This window comes from Coniosporium apollinis (assembly GCF_000281105.1).
Source record: "Coniosporium apollinis CBS 100218 chromosome Unknown supercont1.45, whole genome shotgun sequence".
Taxonomy (NCBI): Eukaryota; Fungi; Ascomycota; class Dothideomycetes; genus Coniosporium; species Coniosporium apollinis.
This window is the reverse complement of record NW_006913307.1, coordinates 57,266-77,001: the sequence shown is the minus strand read 5'-3', so window position 1 is coordinate 77,001 and position 19,736 is coordinate 57,266. Positions and strand designations below refer to the sequence as shown.

The 19,736-nt window shown below is 54.8% G+C and overlaps 8 protein-coding genes across 8 annotated transcripts; 3 read left to right on the top strand and 5 right to left on the bottom strand.

The window, feature by feature from the left end:
• Nucleotides 1-249: 249 nt before the first annotated feature.
• Nucleotides 250-2,727, top strand: W97_07777 (uncharacterized protein; the record flags this gene model as incomplete). The annotated part of the gene is made up of 1 exon (XM_007785646.1): nucleotides 250-2,727. One exon carries the CDS (start codon nucleotides 250-252, stop codon nucleotides 2,725-2,727), a length of 2,478 nt encoding a protein of 825 aa, XP_007783836.1.
• Nucleotides 2,728-3,358: 631 nt separating this feature from the next.
• Nucleotides 3,359-4,699, bottom strand: W97_07776 (CMGC/SRPK protein kinase; the record flags this gene model as incomplete). The annotated part of the gene is made up of 2 exons (XM_007785645.1): nucleotides 3,359-4,023; nucleotides 4,270-4,699. The coding sequence occupies 2 exons, from the start codon at nucleotides 4,697-4,699 to the stop codon at nucleotides 3,359-3,361; spliced, it is 1,095 nt and encodes a 364-aa protein (XP_007783835.1).
• Nucleotides 4,700-6,015: 1,316 nt separating this feature from the next.
• Nucleotides 6,016-6,773, top strand: W97_07775 (uncharacterized protein; the record flags this gene model as incomplete). Its single annotated transcript, XM_007785644.1, has 3 exons — nucleotides 6,016-6,032; nucleotides 6,148-6,354; nucleotides 6,491-6,773. 3 exons carry the CDS (start codon nucleotides 6,016-6,018, stop codon nucleotides 6,771-6,773), a joined length of 507 nt encoding a protein of 168 aa, XP_007783834.1.
• A 1,079-nt stretch (nucleotides 6,774-7,852) lies between these two features.
• Nucleotides 7,853-8,790, bottom strand: W97_07774 (uncharacterized protein; the record flags this gene model as incomplete). The annotated part of the gene is made up of 2 exons (XM_007785643.1): nucleotides 7,853-8,516; nucleotides 8,618-8,790. The coding sequence occupies 2 exons, from the start codon at nucleotides 8,788-8,790 to the stop codon at nucleotides 7,853-7,855; spliced, it is 837 nt and encodes a 278-aa protein (XP_007783833.1).
• A 999-nt stretch (nucleotides 8,791-9,789) lies between these two features.
• Nucleotides 9,790-10,659, bottom strand: W97_07773 (endoplasmic reticulum vesicle protein 25; the record flags this gene model as incomplete). The annotated part of the gene is made up of 4 exons (XM_007785642.1): nucleotides 9,790-9,808; nucleotides 9,878-10,181; nucleotides 10,242-10,365; nucleotides 10,447-10,659. 4 exons carry the CDS (start codon nucleotides 10,657-10,659, stop codon nucleotides 9,790-9,792), a joined length of 660 nt encoding a protein of 219 aa, XP_007783832.1.
• Nucleotides 10,660-11,078: 419 nt separating this feature from the next.
• W97_07772 (uncharacterized protein) lies at nucleotides 11,079-12,096 on the bottom strand (the record flags this gene model as incomplete). Its single annotated transcript, XM_007785641.1, has 2 exons — nucleotides 11,079-11,584; nucleotides 11,652-12,096. The coding sequence occupies 2 exons, from the start codon at nucleotides 12,094-12,096 to the stop codon at nucleotides 11,079-11,081; spliced, it is 951 nt and encodes a 316-aa protein (XP_007783831.1).
• Nucleotides 12,097-13,402: 1,306 nt separating this feature from the next.
• Nucleotides 13,403-15,133, top strand: W97_07771 (uncharacterized protein; the record flags this gene model as incomplete). Its single annotated transcript, XM_007785640.1, has 1 exon — nucleotides 13,403-15,133. One exon carries the CDS (start codon nucleotides 13,403-13,405, stop codon nucleotides 15,131-15,133), a length of 1,731 nt encoding a protein of 576 aa, XP_007783830.1.
• A 663-nt stretch (nucleotides 15,134-15,796) lies between these two features.
• Nucleotides 15,797-19,024, bottom strand: W97_07770 (uncharacterized protein; the record flags this gene model as incomplete). Its single annotated transcript, XM_007785639.1, has 5 exons — nucleotides 15,797-17,545; nucleotides 17,595-17,803; nucleotides 17,861-18,190; nucleotides 18,348-18,783; nucleotides 18,902-19,024. The coding sequence occupies 5 exons, from the start codon at nucleotides 19,022-19,024 to the stop codon at nucleotides 15,797-15,799; spliced, it is 2,847 nt and encodes a 948-aa protein (XP_007783829.1).
• Nucleotides 19,025-19,736: the final 712 nt, after the last annotated feature.

Sequence of the window (19,736 nt, the reverse complement as noted above, 5' to 3'; positions counted from 1 at the left end):
TCGCAGCTTTTCCAGCACGAGAATCGCAGGATTCTGCAATGCGAATTTCTCTACGCCAGCTTCCCGAACGGCCGAAGTATCGCCGGACCTCCGACGTCAGCTTCGACGTTTTTGATCGCCGCTTCAACGAAATGTCTCGACGCGCCGTACGCGTATCTGACCACTTCACCACGGACCCATACCCGCACAGTACGGCCCGCCAGCCTCGCGGTCAGGGAAGCATTTGTGAACCCGTCCGCGATGTCCGACATGGAAGAGAGCAACGACTCCAGGACCGCTTCAATTGGCCGCAAGCGTGCCAGAGAGACTGAGCAGCCCCTGGCACTGGAACTTTCACCTGAGCAACAAACAACGCCGAATAAGAGGCCAAGGCTCGCTGCTTCCGCGCTGGACTCGCAGCCAGAACCCACCCCGACGTCACGTGCTTCTAGACCTGGAAGAAGTCCGAGCATGTCTGATGCGGATCCAGAAGATGAAGGCGGCGTTGAGCTTGTGGAGAACGCTGCAAGCCGAAACATGGAGACAGATTCCGCAGGGGCATCTGCGCAACCCAGCAACGTCACCGGAAGTGGCTTCATACCGCTTGCCTCCGTAGACGAGAGTCGATCAGACGATTCTTTGCTGAGCAACGTTATAATCCCAGACCATGCGCGTAGAACCGTCGCCAAAAAGGTGCCTCCTTCAAAGCAGGTACATAAAATTACTAGACGCCAGAAGGAGGCCATTCGCCTATCTGAAGGAGATCACGCCAGGAAAATCTTCCTGAATCCGCCAAGCAGTCCAAACCTGGACACCGACACGGAACGACAAAGATGTATCGTTCTTGAAGTGACTTCTCTAGCACAGCCAGACGATGTTAAATACAGTCAGAATCAGAGACAGAGTATGCAGACGCAGCTTCTCCGCTACCTCGCAAGACACATCTACGGAGGCCTCGAAGCCGTCTATCATTGCTGGAAGAAGACAGCAAGCGAGGTTGTCATTCGCGCTTTGCTTGTATACTCTACCCCAGATCAAGCAAACCTCGCGACAACGATCATTCACGTGACCAAGATAAACGTTTTTGGCACCCCACCTGGTCCGCCCAAGGCGCTACCTGTTACTTCGTCTGAACCTGACGAATGGCACAAATTTGAGAAAACTGAGTGGAAAACGTATGCAGAGGAGAGTAAAGCCCTGGTGTTCAGCAAGTTGAGAGAAGGAGAGCTCCAACCAGAGGAATACGAAGGATTCTCCCAAGAGAGCGAGACCATTGCCCCAACGCAACCGAGAAGCCAGAGGCCAGCTTCAACAGCCAAACGTGCATCAGGCAGCGCGCAAGGTCTAAGTCCGGGTAACGGCCGGGATGGACAGCCGTCTATAGCAAGTACTGCCCCTGGGAAGCAACCCACTACCGGTCGTCGATCGCAAAGCACTCAACTCATGGTCAATAATGGTGCCGTAGTTGTTGATCCACCGGAATCCGCCCTCACGGCCATCAATGGTTTGAACGGATCTACAGACGGGCCAACCACTGCTGACACTGTTATGGACGAAGCAGCAGTCGACGGCGAGCCGCTCTGGTTTGCCGATACGAGACCGTCTGCTGTCCCTCGCGATGCTTCTCCGCTACTAATCGCCGAAATCCCAGTGAAGCTCTTTCAAGTTTCGGCAGTAGAGCGCGAGCTCCAGGGCCGATACTGGAAGATCTTCAATGACCACGACACTGTGCGATGCATGACCTGCGCAGCTGTGGGCCACACATCAGACGCATGTCCTTCACGGTCCTGCAAGCACTGTCTTGAAGTAGGTGACCACTTCTCAAGCGCATGTCCTAGTGTGCGCAAGTGCCGCAAATGCCGGGAACGCGGTCACTCGGAGACGGACTGCCCCTCCAAACTCAGATGTATCAGCGCCGATGGCCTCGTCTGCGATCTGTGCCATGAGACTGGTCACTTCGAGGAGAACTGCTGCTGGCTCTGGCGAACCTTCAATGTCAACGCCATTCCGTACTCCAAGAAGGTTGGCAGACTCCTCGTTGGCTGCTACAACTGCGGCTCAGACCTGCACTGGGGCAACGATTGTCCGCTGCACGGCAGGAAGAAGCGCTTTGATGTGACCACCTTCTCCGCCAACGAAGCGAACAAGTTCATCCTTCCAGTAGCGCAGCACGCAGCGAATGTCAAGGCCAAGCGAAACATGGGCATCTCGATCAAAGGCCGTGCCGAGAAGGACGCCATCACCATCAGCGACGACGACGAGCAAAGCACCTTCCTAGGAAAGCGCGTTCAGCCGCCTCCTAAGCGTGGGAAGATCCGCGTCAACGCGCCGGCCCCCAAGGGGGCTCGCAAGGCGGACCGCTACCAAATCACACCCAACGACTACGACCGCAGACCCGTGTATGACCATCCGCCACCAACATCCTTCCACACTCGTCCTCGCTCCCGGTCACCGCCCAGGCAGCGCTACGACGACTACCAGAACGGATACGACAGCTACCAGGGTCGGTATGAGGACCACCAGGGTGGTGGGTATCGCGCGAGGTCGCCGCTGGCGAGTAGCTACGGCCGCGGTCAGAGCTATCAGCCGCCGTTGCCGAATGAGCCGGTGCCTCCGCCGCGCCGTGACCGCTATGGTAGCTATGATCGAGGCTATCAGCCACCGCCGCCGCCCGAACCTGTGCCGGCGCCTCGCAAGGCTCTGGGTAGCGGTGCGCGTGGTAGGGGTAGAGGGCGTGGTCGCCGGTGAGTACGGTGGTGAGACCTTGCGTTGCTGCTTTTCCAGCTATAGCTGCATCAGTTCTTTAGGCCACGTGCGTACTCGCCCTTGGGCATGCTCTAGTTTGCTCGAGCCCTCGTCGCGGGTGCGCAAAGTCCTGAATTCACTTTCGCATCTACGGCCACTTGCTCCTTCGTTGGTGCATCGTTGCTTCTGTTCTCGTGAGGCTGTCTGGGCGCATTGCTTGCATATCGGCGGTGCGACACTTGGCGTACCTCTGATTTGAATGAATCGTATACGACCCTCAATATAATTGTGCGTATGACTAGACACAGGTCACCTTGGCCTTAGACAAAGTTTCCAAAACTTCATTCCGTCTTTATTCAGCTGTCTAGCTCGTGAAGATCGTAAGATATCCTCTAAAGCTACATCATGGCTAATAAGTTTTTCATACGCAACGAAAAGAGTACAGGACAATGAGGCATTCGCATTGCAAGTTACTATTCGAGTGTCTATGTTGTTATGCTCTCGCGATGAATCAAGCAGTTCAATCAACCTCCAGGCTACAACCAAGCGTCACAGCATCGCGGTCAGCGCAATGGCGGTTAGAGACTTTACCGCGCAAATCGCTGACTCACGGGGTATGACGATGCAGTTGCAGTCATCCGCACACACCAGTGAACCAGGGATGTATCACGGCCTTGTCAGCAGGCATGCGTTGTTCTGGTGCGTATGCAATCGTCCCGTGCATCAGGTCTTCCAAAGTGAGCACTTCCGCCTCTGAAAGCCTTGTCCCTGGAGCTTCCATGATTGTCCCGACCGGACTCTCGTCCTCGTCGACTTCATCCTCCGCACCTATATCCCTGATCTGTTCAACCAGAGGATATTCAACAGCCAGTGGAATGTCGTTCTCCCAAGTTCTCTTCGGCCGCCCACTTTCATCGAAGTAAGCGGAGCGCTGCTCCCAAGCGCTCCACCAGGGCTCCGGAAGCTTGCCCAGCGTCTGCACCATCTGTCGAATCACTTCATCAGGGCCGCCAAGGAAACTGGCAAATAGCTGGCTACCGGCACGAATTTCAAAAATTGTATAGCCCAAGGCCCATATATCCGACCAAACACTCGCTCTGTTATCGAACAGAGCTTCTGGTGAGCAATAGGACAGCGGTGTTCCGACGCCCTCAGGCGGTGGTGAATCCGACATAAACGAGTGACCGAAATCAACAAGCAGTGCATCTCCACTGAAATAACTAGAGTGGATTCGAGAGCGGTCTAGAGGCTCTACCAGATAGTCGGGTGCGGAGAGACTGGTGTTGGCCCCTGGTAGGGCTACAATTTTGTCTGTCACCGGATGACCGAGTCTTTCATAAAGCTTCCATGGACCAGGAATCCATATTTGCTAGCCGCAGGAGGACATTGGAGGAAGTAAGGTCTGAAGACTGCGTCAGCAAGGTGCATGAATGGACCGGAGAGCATACACACTACCTCCATGAACTATTCCTACGGAATGTAGATACCCTATCGCTTGAGTGACTTGCTTGGCAAGTCGTCGGGCGAGAGCTCCACGTAGCCTACGGCTTCCAGCCATCTGACCTGGAGAGTCGCATATCTGGGTTACGCTCGGACCAGCGAGTTGCGATACCAGACACGCATGGGAGCCGTTGGGGCCTTGGACATTGAAATGATCAAGAATGGACATGATGTGACTACGGCCGGGGTGGTCTACAGAGCTTTCGTTGAGATGTCGCAAGATTTGTAGTTCTACGCATCGGCTCGAAGCTTCTGCAGTGATGATCTTGAGCGCGACAAGCCGTCGCAACCGTTCATCTCGAGCCAGCCAGACAGTCGAAAAGCCTCCGAAACCGAGTTTGTAAAGCACGTGATATCTTCCGCTGGCGAAACTGTCTCCGAGGTGAACGGGATGAAATCCACCCTTCCGATACTCTTCTACATCTTCAATGTTGTCGAGAGCGGAAGGCTGATAGTGCCTAGCGGATGTCGCCATTGTTGGAATCAAGCCGTAGGAAGGTCTGATAGAAACGGATTGTAGACGCGTACTGATCGAGGTAAATTTTGAAGACATTCGACCGGATCAGCTTCTTGAGATTTGTAGCTTAGAGAGCTTGCATGAGTCTGCGAGAGATATCAACAGTACCTAAGCTCGAGAAATGTCAACAGTACCTAGGCTCGAGAGCCAGTAGGTGCATATTAATTATATGTGTCAGATTGGAGTTATGCGCAGCACGCGCAGGTATCACTATGTAGATAGAATACCCAAGCCCCATCACTTGCGAGTAGCCGCACACCTTTGCGGCTCATGCAGGGGCTAAAACAAATACATGACACGTAAACAGTTGTGGTAAGCAAACATCTCATGTGAAAATGTAGGAATAAGAAGGGACACTATGCGTCACAATAACTTCAGAGAGCTCTCGTTCTGCTTAGAAATAGCGGAATTGGTCTGGGAAGCAAGAAAAGTCAACCCTCCAGCAAAAAGTCAAAAACATACAGCAGTGGGGATTCGCTAGTGGTCACCCACCTAACTACTAATCCACCGATTCAAAGCTTATGTAATGGCAGAGCGAACGGGATGCCCAGTATTCTTTGATCTATGGCCGTATGTGAAAGATAGTGCTGATTTTACAATAAATAAATCCAAAAAATGTTTCTAGAAGCTGGATGAGAGAGACGCCTTCCCAGGAGGTTGATGCTCAATTTTCATAGTCCTGAGTTTGTCCAATCGGCTGAATTACGGTAGCCGAGATGTTCAGATATCCACTGGTCATGATGTCTCCAACAGCAACATCACCTAGATCACGTCTATAGATGCATCTTAGACAGCCTCTTGCAACAGTGCCGCCAAAGTGCTTTTATGCCCTTTCAAGTTGCCACCGCAGGACTTTTTCCTGCACAGCAGTCAAAATGAATGAACGGGAGAACTCAAATAAACCACGGCGCTTCGCGCCTTTAGATCCGCAGAAGATGAAGAAGACCGGGGACGCAGCACCGCAACTTCAAGGCATAGTTTTTGATGTTGACGGGACTCTGTGTAAGTCTGATTGGTTATATAAATGGATAGGTCTCCCTTCCCAGCTAGGGACCATCAATTCCTAAAAGTCTGCAATTTTTTCTCCGCAACGCCTGTACGGTCTCACAGTTGTTCTTCCGTGATCAATCCATATACACTTCTACTATTCAACTGTCCCAAAAAAATGACTTGTCTAGGTCTGAGTTGTGTACTTTTTCTACTGTAAATGCGCACTCATTCACCCACTTCATACACTAATCTTCGGCGTACAAGAAGGCGAGCCACAGAACTACATGTTCGGCCAAATGAGGTACAACCACTCGTCTCCAAATACCCCTTCCTCAAGCCCAACTCCATATCCTCTCCCGTCTCCCTACAAACTGCAGCGTTACATCGTGAACCACAATCGCTGACCCCACCATTAGATCCGCCCTCAAGCTTCCCAAGTCGCAAGATATCCTCGACCACATCTATGCCCTCCCGCCCTCCGCCCAAGAAGACGCCATGGAGACCATCCGCTCCATCGAGCGTGAAGCCATGGCATTGCAAAAGCCACAGGCCGGGCTCGTCGAGCTGATGGCGTATCTTGATTCGCGCGGTGTTCGCAAGGGGATTTGTACACGGAACTTCGAGTAGCCCTTCCCTACCGTCCTTCCCGCCTTCCTCTTCCCCCTTCCTCCCACCGCTCTACCGTGTCGGCCAGCCGTGTCAGCTACACTACAGCCACAAAACCAGTTGTCCAGGAGATCTCAACTAACCCATCTCCAGCACACCAGTATCCCACCTCCTCTCAACCCACCTCCCCACGCACGTCTTCTCCCCAATCATAACGCGCGACTTCCGCCCTCCGAAGCCCGACCCAGCCGGAATTATACACATCGCCTCGCAGTGGGGGCTACCGGACCGGGCTGCTCGCTTAATCATGGTCGGGGATAGCGTCGACGACATGACTGCGGGCTACCGCGCGGGGGCGGCGACGGTGCTGCTGGTTAATGACGTTAATTCGTATTTGGCGGGGCATCAGCATACGGATTTGTGTGTGAAGCGGTGAGTGGAGTCATCACTGATGTGGATTCTTTGGCAGAAGGATGAGGAAAGTTTTCTGTAGAGCTCAAGGAGCGAACAATAGCAAGGAAGGAGCGAAGGCTGACGTGCTACCTACAGGCTTGACGAGCTCATCGCAGTCCTTGAGGACGGCTTCGTGGGTCAGATTGGCCAAGGCGAGGAAACTCCGGATACCAAGACGCAGGCAGAGGAGAAACTGGGTCATCATACATAGCTGTGAGCTTAAGGTGGTAAAGCAGAAAGACTTTGCTGAGGACTGATATCTTAAGCGGTCGTATCCTTCCATTTAGTTTGTAACACTACAACGCGTTCGGTATTGATGGTGTCTAACCATTTCGTAGAGTCATGGAAAAATGACCGGACCACAGCATAGAGAGACTCGTTCGTAACAACATCGTGAAGATTGCTGATGGAGAGGTTTTACTAAGCGTTCTTTTAAGGCAAAGGTCAAGTTTCAGAATTTGGGTTTTCCTTAGTCGACTCCAGCACCTTGTTTTTAGCCTCGTTCGTATAGATGTGTGCAGCGACTCCATCTCCAGTCACAACTAGAAGAAAATGTTGGTGTTAGACACCAGCTTCGAGTTGCTGTGATGTACAAGGATAACTAACTGTCAACAAGGTCGGCTGTAACGTGCATTTGTATTTGCTTTAGGACTCCGTTCACTCTTGTAGTGGAATGAGGTTCCTTGTTAACGGAAGTGATTAGCTAGGTTTAACAAGTATACCGACCAGACTGAAGCCCAAGAAGAATAAGTTGGGTAAACGCTTCTACATTCAGTCGCTTATCGCTTTGACACTTCAAGTAATCGTTCGTGTTACATACCGGATAAAAGCTATGCGCGTTAGGTCCAGAAGCAGAATGCAATGAGTTAACTTCGCACTAAATGCAAACTGAACTGTCACTCGAAAGCCTCAGAGGTACAGGATAGAGAGTCAATACGTCTAGGGTTCAGGTTATCGAGGTATCAAACGTCCCGCCTGTCCAATCTCGCCGCATCCAACACCGCTACTCAAACTGTGCTCCACCCCTGTTCCATTCATCCACCATCCACCCAGCCCTCCCACTCAGCCCTGATAAGCCTCCGACGGCACCACCTTGCACTTCTTGGTCTCCATGTGCTCATGGAACCTACAATCCGGGCCCCTCCTCACATCCTCCAACCCGTTCGTATGCAGCGTCGCACACGCCTCCACAAAATCGACCGCCAGCTCCCCTCCCTTCGCAATAACGCCCCTCATCGCATCACTGAGCCTTGGCTCCCTCTGTCCCGGCTCCTTCTCAATCAGGAACCGATACGCCGCCGTGGTGACCAAGAACTGGCGCATCACGTTCCCGCCAGCCGTGTGGTGGTACACGTACTCGAGGCGGTACGCCGGGGCCGTCATGTTCGAGGTGCGGTAGTAGGCGCGCACGTGGTCCATGACTTCGTTCTTGAGGCGCTCGATGGCGAAGCGCGTGGCGAGGACGTAGAGGCAGAGGTAGTGCTGCATGCTGTGGAAGTCGGAGGGGCCGGCCAGCATCGAGCCGTAGAGCCAGCGGGTGAAGAGGCCGAAGGCGAATTCATCGAGGTCGGGGAAGGTGAGGAGGTCGGCAGAGGGGCGGGGTGTGCTGGTCAGAAGGTCCTTGAAGAAGGGACAGCGGTCTTTGAGGGTTTCGGTGTGGATTTTGAAGACTTTGGCGGTTTGGCCGGCGCGGAGTTCGGTGAGGTGACCGTCATGGGCTCGGGTGCTGCAATAGCGTTAGTGGCCACTGATGAGGTGATGTGCCGTGGGTAATTCAAGAAAAGGATGGAAGAAGATACAGTTGTGCAGATGGGACGAGAGACTTACGAGGTGCCCGGAGGAGTGGACGGTGGTGCGATAACATGCTGGGCAGTGACCTGCGGAACGCCTGAGTCGGAGTTGCCGCGTGAAAGACCAGGGCGGACGACGAGGTTGCCTGGGGCGGCCATAACGTTGTTCGATGCCGCGAGACGGCCGACGGGCTTCTGTTGCTTGGACATATTTGGTCTGAAAAGACGTTATCCACTATGAGGATGCTTGAAAGAGTGTTGATATGTGGTCGAAGCTGAGATGGGATACGGAATTGGAGTTGAAGAATGACGAACGGGTGACAGAGAAGATGTACGTGTGTTTTGTATTGATGAACGAGCTTACTGGGGAGAGGCATGTACAACCCGACCAACGTTCAAGTGCAGTCAGGTGCTGGAAGGCGCTTTGAGCCTGCCGTTGCGGCTCGAAACAAGACATGGAAGGAGCGCCCATGCGGACCCGGTTGAGAACGTGCAACTTACAGCTGGATCAGCAAGCCGGAAACACAACGCCTGCACAGACAACACGAGCGAACCCGCAGCGGATGTAGAAGTTTATGGATTGAGTGAGCTTCGAAGTCGACTGAGCCTAATTGCTAATGGGAGAGCAGCTGTAGCAATGGGTGAACGATAAATGCAGATCCCAGGGAGGAAGCAGTGCAACCAGAAGCAGGGTTCTCCCCTCCTCTCCGTCTGCACGGAGCTTTGCCAACCTGCCATGGATCTGACAGAAATGGTTTACTATACATGCCGGCGCCTCTAATATTCTTCGAATTGATGTGCGGAGTATTTACCTCGAGACCGTCTTGATGAGACTTCTCCGAGCTCAAGTTTGACCATGACAAGCCGCAAGGCGTCCGGGTGGAGGGGATCGAGCCGTTGACTCGTTCTGTATGCCTCTAACTAATATTGTTCAGTTCAGTGCACTTGAGACAGCTAAAACTCTCGAAAGCCCACGGAAGCACCTCGAGAAAGGCGGTAGAGCAGCCCCTCTAGTGGGCTTGTTGAGAATAGCTGGTCATAAGGGCGATGAAGCCAGTTGAGCCATGGCACTGTTAAGGATATTTAAGGGGTCCATGGGTCGCCGTTCTTATGAAGGTAGCGGGATGCGAGGATTGTAGAAAAAATGCGTATTGAGCTACGCATAGGCGAGCGCCCAGATGCCCTATACAACGATGAAGTTCCCGGTGTCTAGATGAGATGCTTTGACCTGCAAACGTTGTCAGTCCAAGGCCCACATAGGACAAATGAGTCGAACGGGACGAAACTGCACACATACCTGAAATACGCCCTCAAGTATACAACCTGCCATGCGCCCAACCCAACCAGCATGCCCATCGTACCAAACGCGAACCACTTCACCCGCTCATTCGTGCTCTCATTGGTATCCCGCAGCTTCTGTTCTCGCCCCCGGAGGTAGTCCATCTCGTTGACGATCTCGCCAACCAGCTCCTCTATGCGCCGCAGCTCCGTCTCAGCGGGCTTCAGCTTCTCGCCGGCCTGAATCGCGGACCAATCTTTTGCGTCCGCGCCGATGTCGATGTCGAGCTCGATGTGTCGAGTGGGATTCATTACATCTCGGGCTGTTGTAGGCTTCCGTTAGTGACAGATCGGGCTTGGGTAGGGAGTTGCAGGAAGCGTACTCGCTGTAAGGATATTCTCGAAGCACACGTCGAATGCGGAGTCAGCGTGTGAGGTGAAAGCATATCTGCCCTCTCCTGCGACGTCCTTGGGCCGGTGGTAATCGTTGCCCATGGCATCCCGTATCTGTTGTAGTACGTCTCGTTAGCCTACTGTGTCCCTCCTTGTATCTGCATATTTGCCCTGCTGGTCCTTTGGACAACCCACGTGTATGTTCAATGTCTGTCCATCTCCCCTATGGCCATTGGTAATGACTGTGACCACTACGAGCTGGTCTTTTGCAACAAAGTTCCGTATACATCGCTCGTACTTTGCAGATTCGTGTCCTGGATGCGCTTGTATGTCGAATTTCAGAGCGGAGGCAAATGGGAGAGAGATCAGGAACAGCAGATAGCTGAACCACCTGAACATTCTCTCCATGTCGAGGTCGACTAAAAAAAGGCGTTGTGCAGTAGAGTTGCTCACACGTTGCCAGTCTGCTGTTGGACCCTTTCGAGTTTAGGGGAGGCTCAAGGGAGCGGAGCCGGTGAATCCCAAAACTCCGACAATGAAGCTGTCGTCGGCCACAATTATCAAAGCTCCTGAACGTACAACAGAGCTGGAATTTCGTTGTAACCTTACCTTCCTCGACGTTGTGCTAGGAAAACCGACGTCAGACATCGTGTTCTTGGGCCGCAGCGGAGGCCTCGAGCGAGGTATCACAGACCACCTATGCTTACAATCTAGACTGAAGCAGGCGCAGCCTTGATAGATTCCATCTGCTGCAATGAAGATTTGTTTATGCTATGTACAATATAAGGCTATTCCATACACCTGCAACCGCCTGAGATGTAAAGAGCTCAGGTATCAAAATTCTTGACCTCAGGCATGAAACCAAGTCCACCACCCCCAGTACCCGTCACGCTTTGGTTCAGCGCCTGCCCCTCCACCTTCGCCGACGCCTCATGCACGCCACCTGCACTACGGTCCTTGACATGTTTCCTCAGCATCGACAAGATCTCCGAGTTCTTCCACCTTTGTGGGACGGGCCTGTACGCAGGCTTGAACGTGCCGACAGTCTGCGCCCACTCCCCAGATCTAGGCTGACCCTGCCGCCACTCATCCGTATCGGCAGGAGCCTTGCCCTGAGCAGTAGGCGTGGCCATATCGGGTGAGCCGCCTTCCGCATATTCGGTCGAGGTCGGCGTCGGTTGTTGCGTAGCCCAGTAGTAGATGTCCCAATCGTTTTCGTCGAGGAAGAGATCGTATTGCTGCAGTTGCTGAGGAGTCATGCGGCCGAGGTTGGCGTCGGCGAAGGTGGAGAGAAGGAGGTCACTTTCTAGCGTTCCTCTTTTACGGCTTTGGTCTGTGAAACCACACATGTGTCAGCGGCTTAGCCAAAGCGTTTGCAGCGAGTTATAGTAGCAACGGACATAATAGCCTCGCGCGGGTGGTGTTTGCGTCCTCGCCTGTCCTCCGCAGTGGCTCTACCTTGAATTTGGCGCCTTCCATCTCGCCAACTCCGAGCTCAGCATTGGCACCCTTTTCAGGCTTGCCCTTCTGTGTGCCGCCAGTCATACGCTCAGTGTTCTCGGGTACCGCATCCGTTGGTACGAATTCAGGGTCCACCTTGCTGAGCAGCTCTGGCGGAGCTTTATCCTTGCCCGCAGCTGGCATCTCGTTCGCAATCGCTGAAGTGGTATTGGTCATGTGAGGGTTGAGCGGCTTCTCCATCTGGTGTCTCCGATATTCCTCAGCCGTATCCTGGTGTCGGTTGTTGACATTGTTGGTATTGAATCGAGCTGTCGACGTGCTGAACGGCCTGCCGAAGGTGACGGCCGCTCGTGCACTGCGTAGGATGAGGCGGCTGGAAGACATTGTATTCGGCGAGTACGGTACGGGGCCAATTAGTGTGGATAGTCTTCGGCTGCAGTTAAATTGAAAGTCGAAGTTGCATTGAACTCGGGTGAGAGAAGCAGTTGATGTCATGATCCCGGCTTCGGTCCTTGCACGTGACAGGATCGTCTCTTTTTTCTAACAATACCAGATTCATCCACCTCGTTCTGACTTGGTTTACCAAAAGTGGTCAGCATGGATCCAGAACGCTGGTCTGATCCTGTAAAGATACAGGACAAACTTAGCCGAAGGATGGTGAGGCATTCGGTACAATGGCCGGCACGATGGTACGTTCAACGCTTCGTGTTGCTTGTTTGATAAATCGAGTCATCCAGGCAGTAACAGTAAGCATTCTCACTCTAGCCGTTAATTTCTTTCCCTTATTGTTCCAGCCTCTCGTCTTTCCACTGCCGTCTCAGTCTCGTAGTCAGTGGCGAGATGCTGTACATGTTTGTTAGCTCGCATTCCTGCCAGCCTCACGCCGCCTCACGCCGTTTGCGGAATGTCAAGCCTCCCGACATTCTGGTGAAAGGCGGGCATATCAGCCACCTGCAAAATTCTCCAACAGATTGCTGGAAAATCCTTCTGCTGGCGACTACTTCCGCTACGCGTTTGATAACAGGTTCGGCTCATCGTGTACCTGTTCTGCTTTGGCCAAGAGTTTATACACTACAGCACTGGTTTGGTGACTGTTCTGTTAGACGTGTGCTGTACAGTCTGCGTTCCTCAGCCTCAGCCTTGTAGCGGTGACAACATTCCTGAGCATTTCGGTGGTTGGCATATTCCGAGGTGGCTGCACAGAGAATGTGACTCTGCTACGAGATGCCATCCCCAGCCTCTTGATAAGAAGTGTGGAATGTGGGGAGCGTTTGTAACGTCGTCAAACTTACCAAGCGCCCGAAGTCACGGGGGTTTGTCTGATCGTACGTTCCAATGCAGCTACCTGTTCTTAGTAGCGCGATGAAGAGGAATGCTCCCACAAAACCCCGAGGCTGGTTGGTTGTCATCATGCACGTTGTATATCCTCTTCGAGATGTTTGTTTCCTGTTTGATTTCCGCGTCATCATACCTGCGTTACCACCCACCTGCACTGTCGATCCACACGTTACCTGCAAGGCACAATCCTATACGCGCTCCAATCATACGCACTATCAGCGCGAAGTATACCCCACACCAATCCCGCCATCCTGATCATTCTGGGAAGCTCTTGCCGCGGCGTGGCTTCAGTTCCACTGCAGCTCAGCACCCTACACCTAATCACGTGTCCTCCTATTCCTTCCTCACCACGATGGCCATGCTACAGCAGCACATTGGTTTCCCAATGCGGCCAGCGGATAAAGAGGTTGACTGGTCAGATACCTACGACGATCTCTTTGGCCAATATGTGGAGACCGACCTTCTAGAGCTCAGCGACAATACCTTCGAGCCAAGCAGTTCGGACGATCTCCCCGACACTTTCTTTGACGTCTCAGGGTCATCCAATGGCAGCGATCCGGTGGACGTATCGCCCATGCCAACTTGTGACGGGAGGCGCACCGAGTCACGGGAATCTTGGCAGAAGACCCTGCGGTATCTCGAGCAAAACCCAGCCTTGTCCCCACAAGGCAACCAGGCGTCCATTTATCCCGAGTCTTGTGGTAGGGCTGCGGCTTCAGATACGGAGCTTTTCAGCCTTCTCAGCTTGGAGCCGAAGACCCCTCAAATAGAGACTGCCGCGTCCTTTTTCTCAACACCAGGCTCGCCGTCACCTTTGGCGTACCGGAACAGGAAGTTGACGAATACTCCCGTGCAGGACGAGTCAGTCATTCGGAAAGTCTCGCACGGCATCAAAAAGCAGACCCGCAAAAGCAGCAGATCGCCCCGGATGATGCGATCGTCGTTCTACCGGACTGGCTTGCAGGATCTCTGGAACAGGCGAACGGAGACTGGGGCAGACAGGTTCAACATCCAAATTCCAGCAACTCAGTTGCCAGCCTCGCCGCCGCCTTCAGCAAAGTTCAACCAGAATGGTTTCGAGATTACGGGCGAACACTCCGCTGGATTCAAGCACGAAGTCTCATCACCGCGAACAAACCACTTCGACTTCAATGCGCAAATGCGGCTGACGCCTCTGTCATCTCCAGTACTTGGTTGTTCCAACGGCGGCAGGTCCTCCTTCTACCAACCCGCAGAAATCGCAACCGCAGCCCTAGCAGCAACATTCACCACCGACCCCCTGCACGCCCTACAGACACCACCGACGACCGCGCCCCTCCAAACCGCTCCATGGGGTCCCGAATCGAGCATCCTGCTCGATCTCTCCTTCTCCGTCTCACCGGACTTCAGCGCGCACAGATCGGCAGCCTTAGACTGGCCGCCCACTAGCGCGCCTCAGCCTTGCGGCCCGCCCCCAACCTACCACAGCAGCGGGCCTAATCTCCTAGGGCTCAGCGCCGTCCCCGGCGACCTCAGCACAGCCGGTCTCATGATCTCGTGCGAGCCGTCCGCGCTCGGCGGGCTGGACATGGAGCTGGATGCCTCGGGGTTCGCGGCCGAGCAGGCGGGCTTGATGGCCATGCAAGGCTACACGACTACGCCCGCGAGGCAGACGCAGAGGCAGAGGGAGAGGCAGAGGCAGCTTGCTTCGCCGTCGCGGAGCCCGTCTTCCTCCCCGCCGCCCATCACGCCGTCCCGCCACCGCAGGACCTCTTCTGTAGCCAAAACCCCGCGCTCACACCACCGCCGCAGCAAGAGCAGCCACCACGGCAGCCACCACGGCGCCAACCCCAGTGGCGGCGGGCATTCCCGCACGTCCTCGGCGCCCGTCGGCTTCGTCAACTTCACGGCCGACGACAGCAGGAAGATCTTGACGGGCGTCGCGCCGAGCGGGAGCTCCAAGACGAAGGCGAGAAGGGAGAAGGAGGCCGCTGATAAGAGGCGGAAGTTGAGCTTGGCGGCTACGAGGGCGGTTCTTGAGGCGGGAGGTGATTTGGGAAGGTTGAAGCAGGAGGGGCTGTTCTTTTTGAACGGGGAGGCGTGAGCTGGGGAATGGGGGGATGAGAGGGAGGGCGGACGCGGGGGAAAGGAGTTCTTTGTAGTGAGTTTTGGAGGATATACCTGTCGCTTGTTTGGGGGGGTAGAATTTTGGGATTGTTCTTATTTTGAGCGGAAAAGCTTAGTGCTCGTTATCTCGAGGAATAATTCATTTCAACGACCAAACGCTTATATGTAGTGATACGTGACTTATGCCCCACCCTCAATTCACACTTTAACACTGTCACAAGTCATGCAACGTCATTGAGTTAGCTACCTACGCTACCCAGATACTTCAGCTGATGAGCACACCTAAAGGAAACCATTAAACCAGAAGCACGAGGTCCTTAGTGTAAGGTATCCGGTCAGCGGCGCCGGTAAGACGCCGGTCGAAAGGAGTGTGAGCCCAGTGTATCCAAAATCAAGCGCCGCGCACCCTACCCTCCCCCCTCGCTTGAAAGCCCTCCCAAGGAAATTAAAGAAAGTTGGAGGAGAAGCAAAGGAAAGAAGAAAGGAGGGAGATCAAGTAAAGTTACTGAAATCGCCTTCTGTCAATCCATCTTTCCGTCCGCCACCACTGCCTCGTACAATCTAACCCGCAAGATTCTCGCTACTTCATTCCCCTAGTCTACACCCTCCACTGCCTCACCACCATCCCTCATGCTCACCCCTACTTCAGCTCCTCATCACTAGCATCCAAGACGTCATACTCCTCGTCCGTAACAAACCCGCCCTCCTCATCACTCGTCGCATCCTCCATCTCAACCGTCTCAGCATCCTCGAAGAACTCTAGTTCCTCCGACGCAGCAGACGGCGACATCGGATTCGCGGACTCAGATCCCGTCTCTGTGCGGGGGGCCGAAGGCGCCGTGACGGCCTCGTGCGTGCTCGAGACGGGGGACTCCTTGGGCAGCTGCGGGAAGACCATTTGGCTGGTTTCTGGCTCCGGCTCGGGCTCGGGATTGGTGGCTTCGGTGGGCTCTGTCTTGATGGTCTCGGTAGGTTCTTGCTCCTTGACCTTCTCGAGCTCCGCGGTAGCGGGGGCTTGGGTCTCAGTCTTGGGCTCGGTCTTTACGGTGGGCTCGGGAGCCTTGGCAACGCTGTCAACGATACTCTTCTTCAACGCTTCCGCCTTGCCGAAGAACTGCTCAATCTGGTCAAGAGCGCGCTGCTCTGCCCGCTTCTTGAGGAGGAGCTTCTTGTTCTCCTGCTCCAGCAGCATGAGCTGCATCTGGTAGTCCTGGAGGATCTTGTTGCCACGTCCAATTCTAGATTCGGTGGGAGGAGAGAGCGGAGCCGGGAACTGGGGTGGATGGGTTCCGCCCATAAACATGGCTGGGGGTGCCGGAACCGGCGCGAGAGGCAGCTGATTGACGACGTTGATATCGCACCACAGCCTATGCCCGAACGGTGTGCCGTCGGCCGCCTTGAGGCGCCAGTACGAGATGGCGCGCCCCTCGCGCGTAGGCGCCTTCATAATGACGCGGAAGGTCACCTCCTCGCCGACCTGGACTTCGCGACCGATGACGTTGCTCTCGGTTGCCTCGGCCATGTCGGTCGCGCTTGACGGGTGGTCGCGATCGACGTTGAGCATGTTATCTCCGCCGGTGTAGCGGACGCTGCACCCGGCAGGCCAGGCGTGTGGGCCCGGGTTGCGGAGTGTCCAGCCTTGGATGAAACGCTGAGACGGCACCATGCGGGAGAGGTCGGGAACGGTGTCGCGGATAAAGTGGGCGTTCAGCTCGGCAGCTGGTACGGACTTTGGCACTCCGGGCTTGGTAGCGGTGACCGGTACCTCGGCCTTGGCCATTTCAGGAACGGGAGTGGTCAGGAGGTCCTCGACCTTGATCTTCTCAGTAATGGGTTCGGTGAGGAGGCTCTTGATCTCAATCTTCTCGTTTGCCAGCTTAGCAGTAGGCTCTTCGCTGGGCTTGAGGTCGACAATGGTCTGGACCTCAGTAGCTGCATTGGCGGGAGGTGCGACGGGCACAGTCTCTGTAGCCATGGAGCGGCGTGTCTGGTGGTCGCCCATCGTTGCGAGAGGAATGCCATGCTTGTCCTCACCCATGGTGGTGACGCTGACATTCCGGACTGGTGTCTTGAACTTGATCAGGGGATGCGTGCGGTTGTGCCGGTTGCTCGGAAGGGCTTCGCAATTGGCGCAGAAATCTGTGTCGTGGCACACGGCACACTTGTAGCGGACGCCTTCGATGTACGACTGGGTATCTTTGCCCTTGCAGAGAGGACCGTCACAGTAGATACCGTAGTGCCTAACGTAGTTCGCGCGAGGCTCGGGCAGCGGTTCATAGATCGGCACAAAGCGATGGCCAGGATGAATGTATTTCGAGTTCTTGGTGCAAGCTCCGCAGAAATCGAAGTCGGGGCAGACGAGGCACTTGTGACGCACTCCGTAGATAGTCTGGCTCCAGTCAGCTTCCGCATGTGAGTAGTGGGAGTGCGAAACATACCTTGTCGCACCCATCGCAGATAGCGGAGTGACGGACATTGCGGCCTGGAGCACAGAGGAACTCGGCCAGAGGTCCGATCGATGTCTGGGCAGTAGCAGGCCTGAAAGCATGTGCGGGATGATGGCCATGCTTTGTGCCAACATGGCAGTGCATGCATAGGTCGTAATCGTCGCAGGAAGTGCAGGTGACGAACTCAATCTCAGGGAGAACTGCACATATCTGGCTTGAGCTAATATTCTGACATCTCACGGATTGGAGCGGCTTACCCTTTACGCAGCAGTTGCAGGTCCTCGAAGGCACTTCTGGCTCTTCGACTTCCACCTTCTTCTCCTCGGTAAACGCGCCTGGCATCTCGTTCTCGGTCGGAGACTTATTCTTAGGACCCACCATTTCGGTGGTGCTATTGACAACCTTTCCGCTTTGCACGAAGCGCTTGATGAGCCAATGGCCTTGACCGGGACAGTGCACGCCAGAGTCTACACAAGAACCACAGAGATCGTAGTCGCCGTCGTCGCAAATGCTGCAGTGGTAATGTTCGTTTGCCATGGGCTTGTCGCACTCGTTGCAGTACACAGACCACGAAGTGGGCGCGGGTGCTTCTTTCATGCGGAGAGCCATTTCACGCTGGCGAGAGATGTTTGCCAGTTCGGCGAAGAAGTCTGCATTGGTCAGTACACCGTCCACTGATTGCCTTGCTTAGGATCAACGTACTCTCGCGAGCCGCGAAGGATCGCGGAACTGGCGCTTCATCACCCGCATCCACAAGGTTGACAGCTGTCTTGGAGCTGCTAGCAGACGGTCTGGCCGCCTCCGGAGTCGGACCAGTAACTGGAATAGTCCGGGCGTAGGGCGCCCTGGGCGGACGCATGGATGCGTAAGCATCCAACAGGCCAGTGGGCGCAGGCAGTGGCAGTGGTGGCATGTTGAAGCAGTACGGCCGGGAGCTGGATGCGATGAACGGTGCAAGCGGAGCGCCTGCTGTCTGCTTTGGAGCTTGAGTGGCTTGTTCGATGCTCTCGGATGGAAGCGTTGCCCTCAAACGCAGCTTGAGCTTCGCCTTGGCGGCTCGGAACAGGGTCTTGTAGACGTGGGGGTTCTCGGTGTCGAGAGTGATGTAGGCGCCGGCGCTGTCGGAGAAGCGCTCGAAGACGACCTCTTGGTTTGGTGGGATAGCTAACAGGGACCGAAGCTGTGGAGAAAGTCGACGGTGTCAGTCGTGGTTGCGGGTTCGTTTGAGCTTCGGCGTGTCGGAGCTCCCAGCCTCACGGACCAGGCGTGCGAGGCTGTCGCTGAACAGTGAGACGTACCTTGCTGGGAAGCACGTTCGCTTCTAGATCCCTCAGGGGGATTTTGAACTTGCGGTTGCTACCCTGGATGGAGATCTTGACGGTGATGAGGGTGTCGGCGGTGATGGGAAGGTTGGTGGCCATGTCGAAGGCGGTCGTAAGCTTGGTTCAGGCTGGGGCGCCTCGAGCGGTGACGTAGCGAGCAGGTACGATCCTCCTGCGGCTGCTTGAAGCTGTGCCGGTTGGAGAGCTTCGGTTTGTGGTCAGAGAGAAGGCCGGCAGCTGTGGTAGAAGTCGGCGTGCCCAGGTGGTGTGTTTAAAGGATGAGGCGGGGAGTGGAAGCTCAACGGGGCGGAGGGAGAATGCAGTCGGCTCGGCCTGGAGGGTCGATGAGAGCGCCCCGCGCTAGGAGGCTTGGTCACGTCTGCTGCCTAGCGCTCCATTCACTGCACGCCCATTGCTTCACCGAGCTGAGCATGCAGCCGTGCGAACAGCTGGAAGCTTCATCATCAAAGCAGAAGGCAAGCCCGGGAAAGAGGCAAAGATGCGCTTACCGCCATGGTCCGCGTCACTCTGGCCGGTTCGCTTTGAAGTTGCCCAGGCCGTGTCACGTGCCGGCTGTCTTCGTCAACGACCGAGTTCTTTCAGATTGTGGCTACAAGCAGCTGTGTCAGGAAGCAAGGTGTTAGATTTCTAGTGCCACTTGGTGTACTGCTTGATGTCGAGGGGCGGCGTTGAACCCGATATTTGATGAGCAATGTATCCTTCGTCTTATCCTTCGAGCAGCTATAAACCCCAGCATTGTAAAAGTACAGAACAGCAAATGGTTACGCCAGCCATGCCATGCAATGCAACT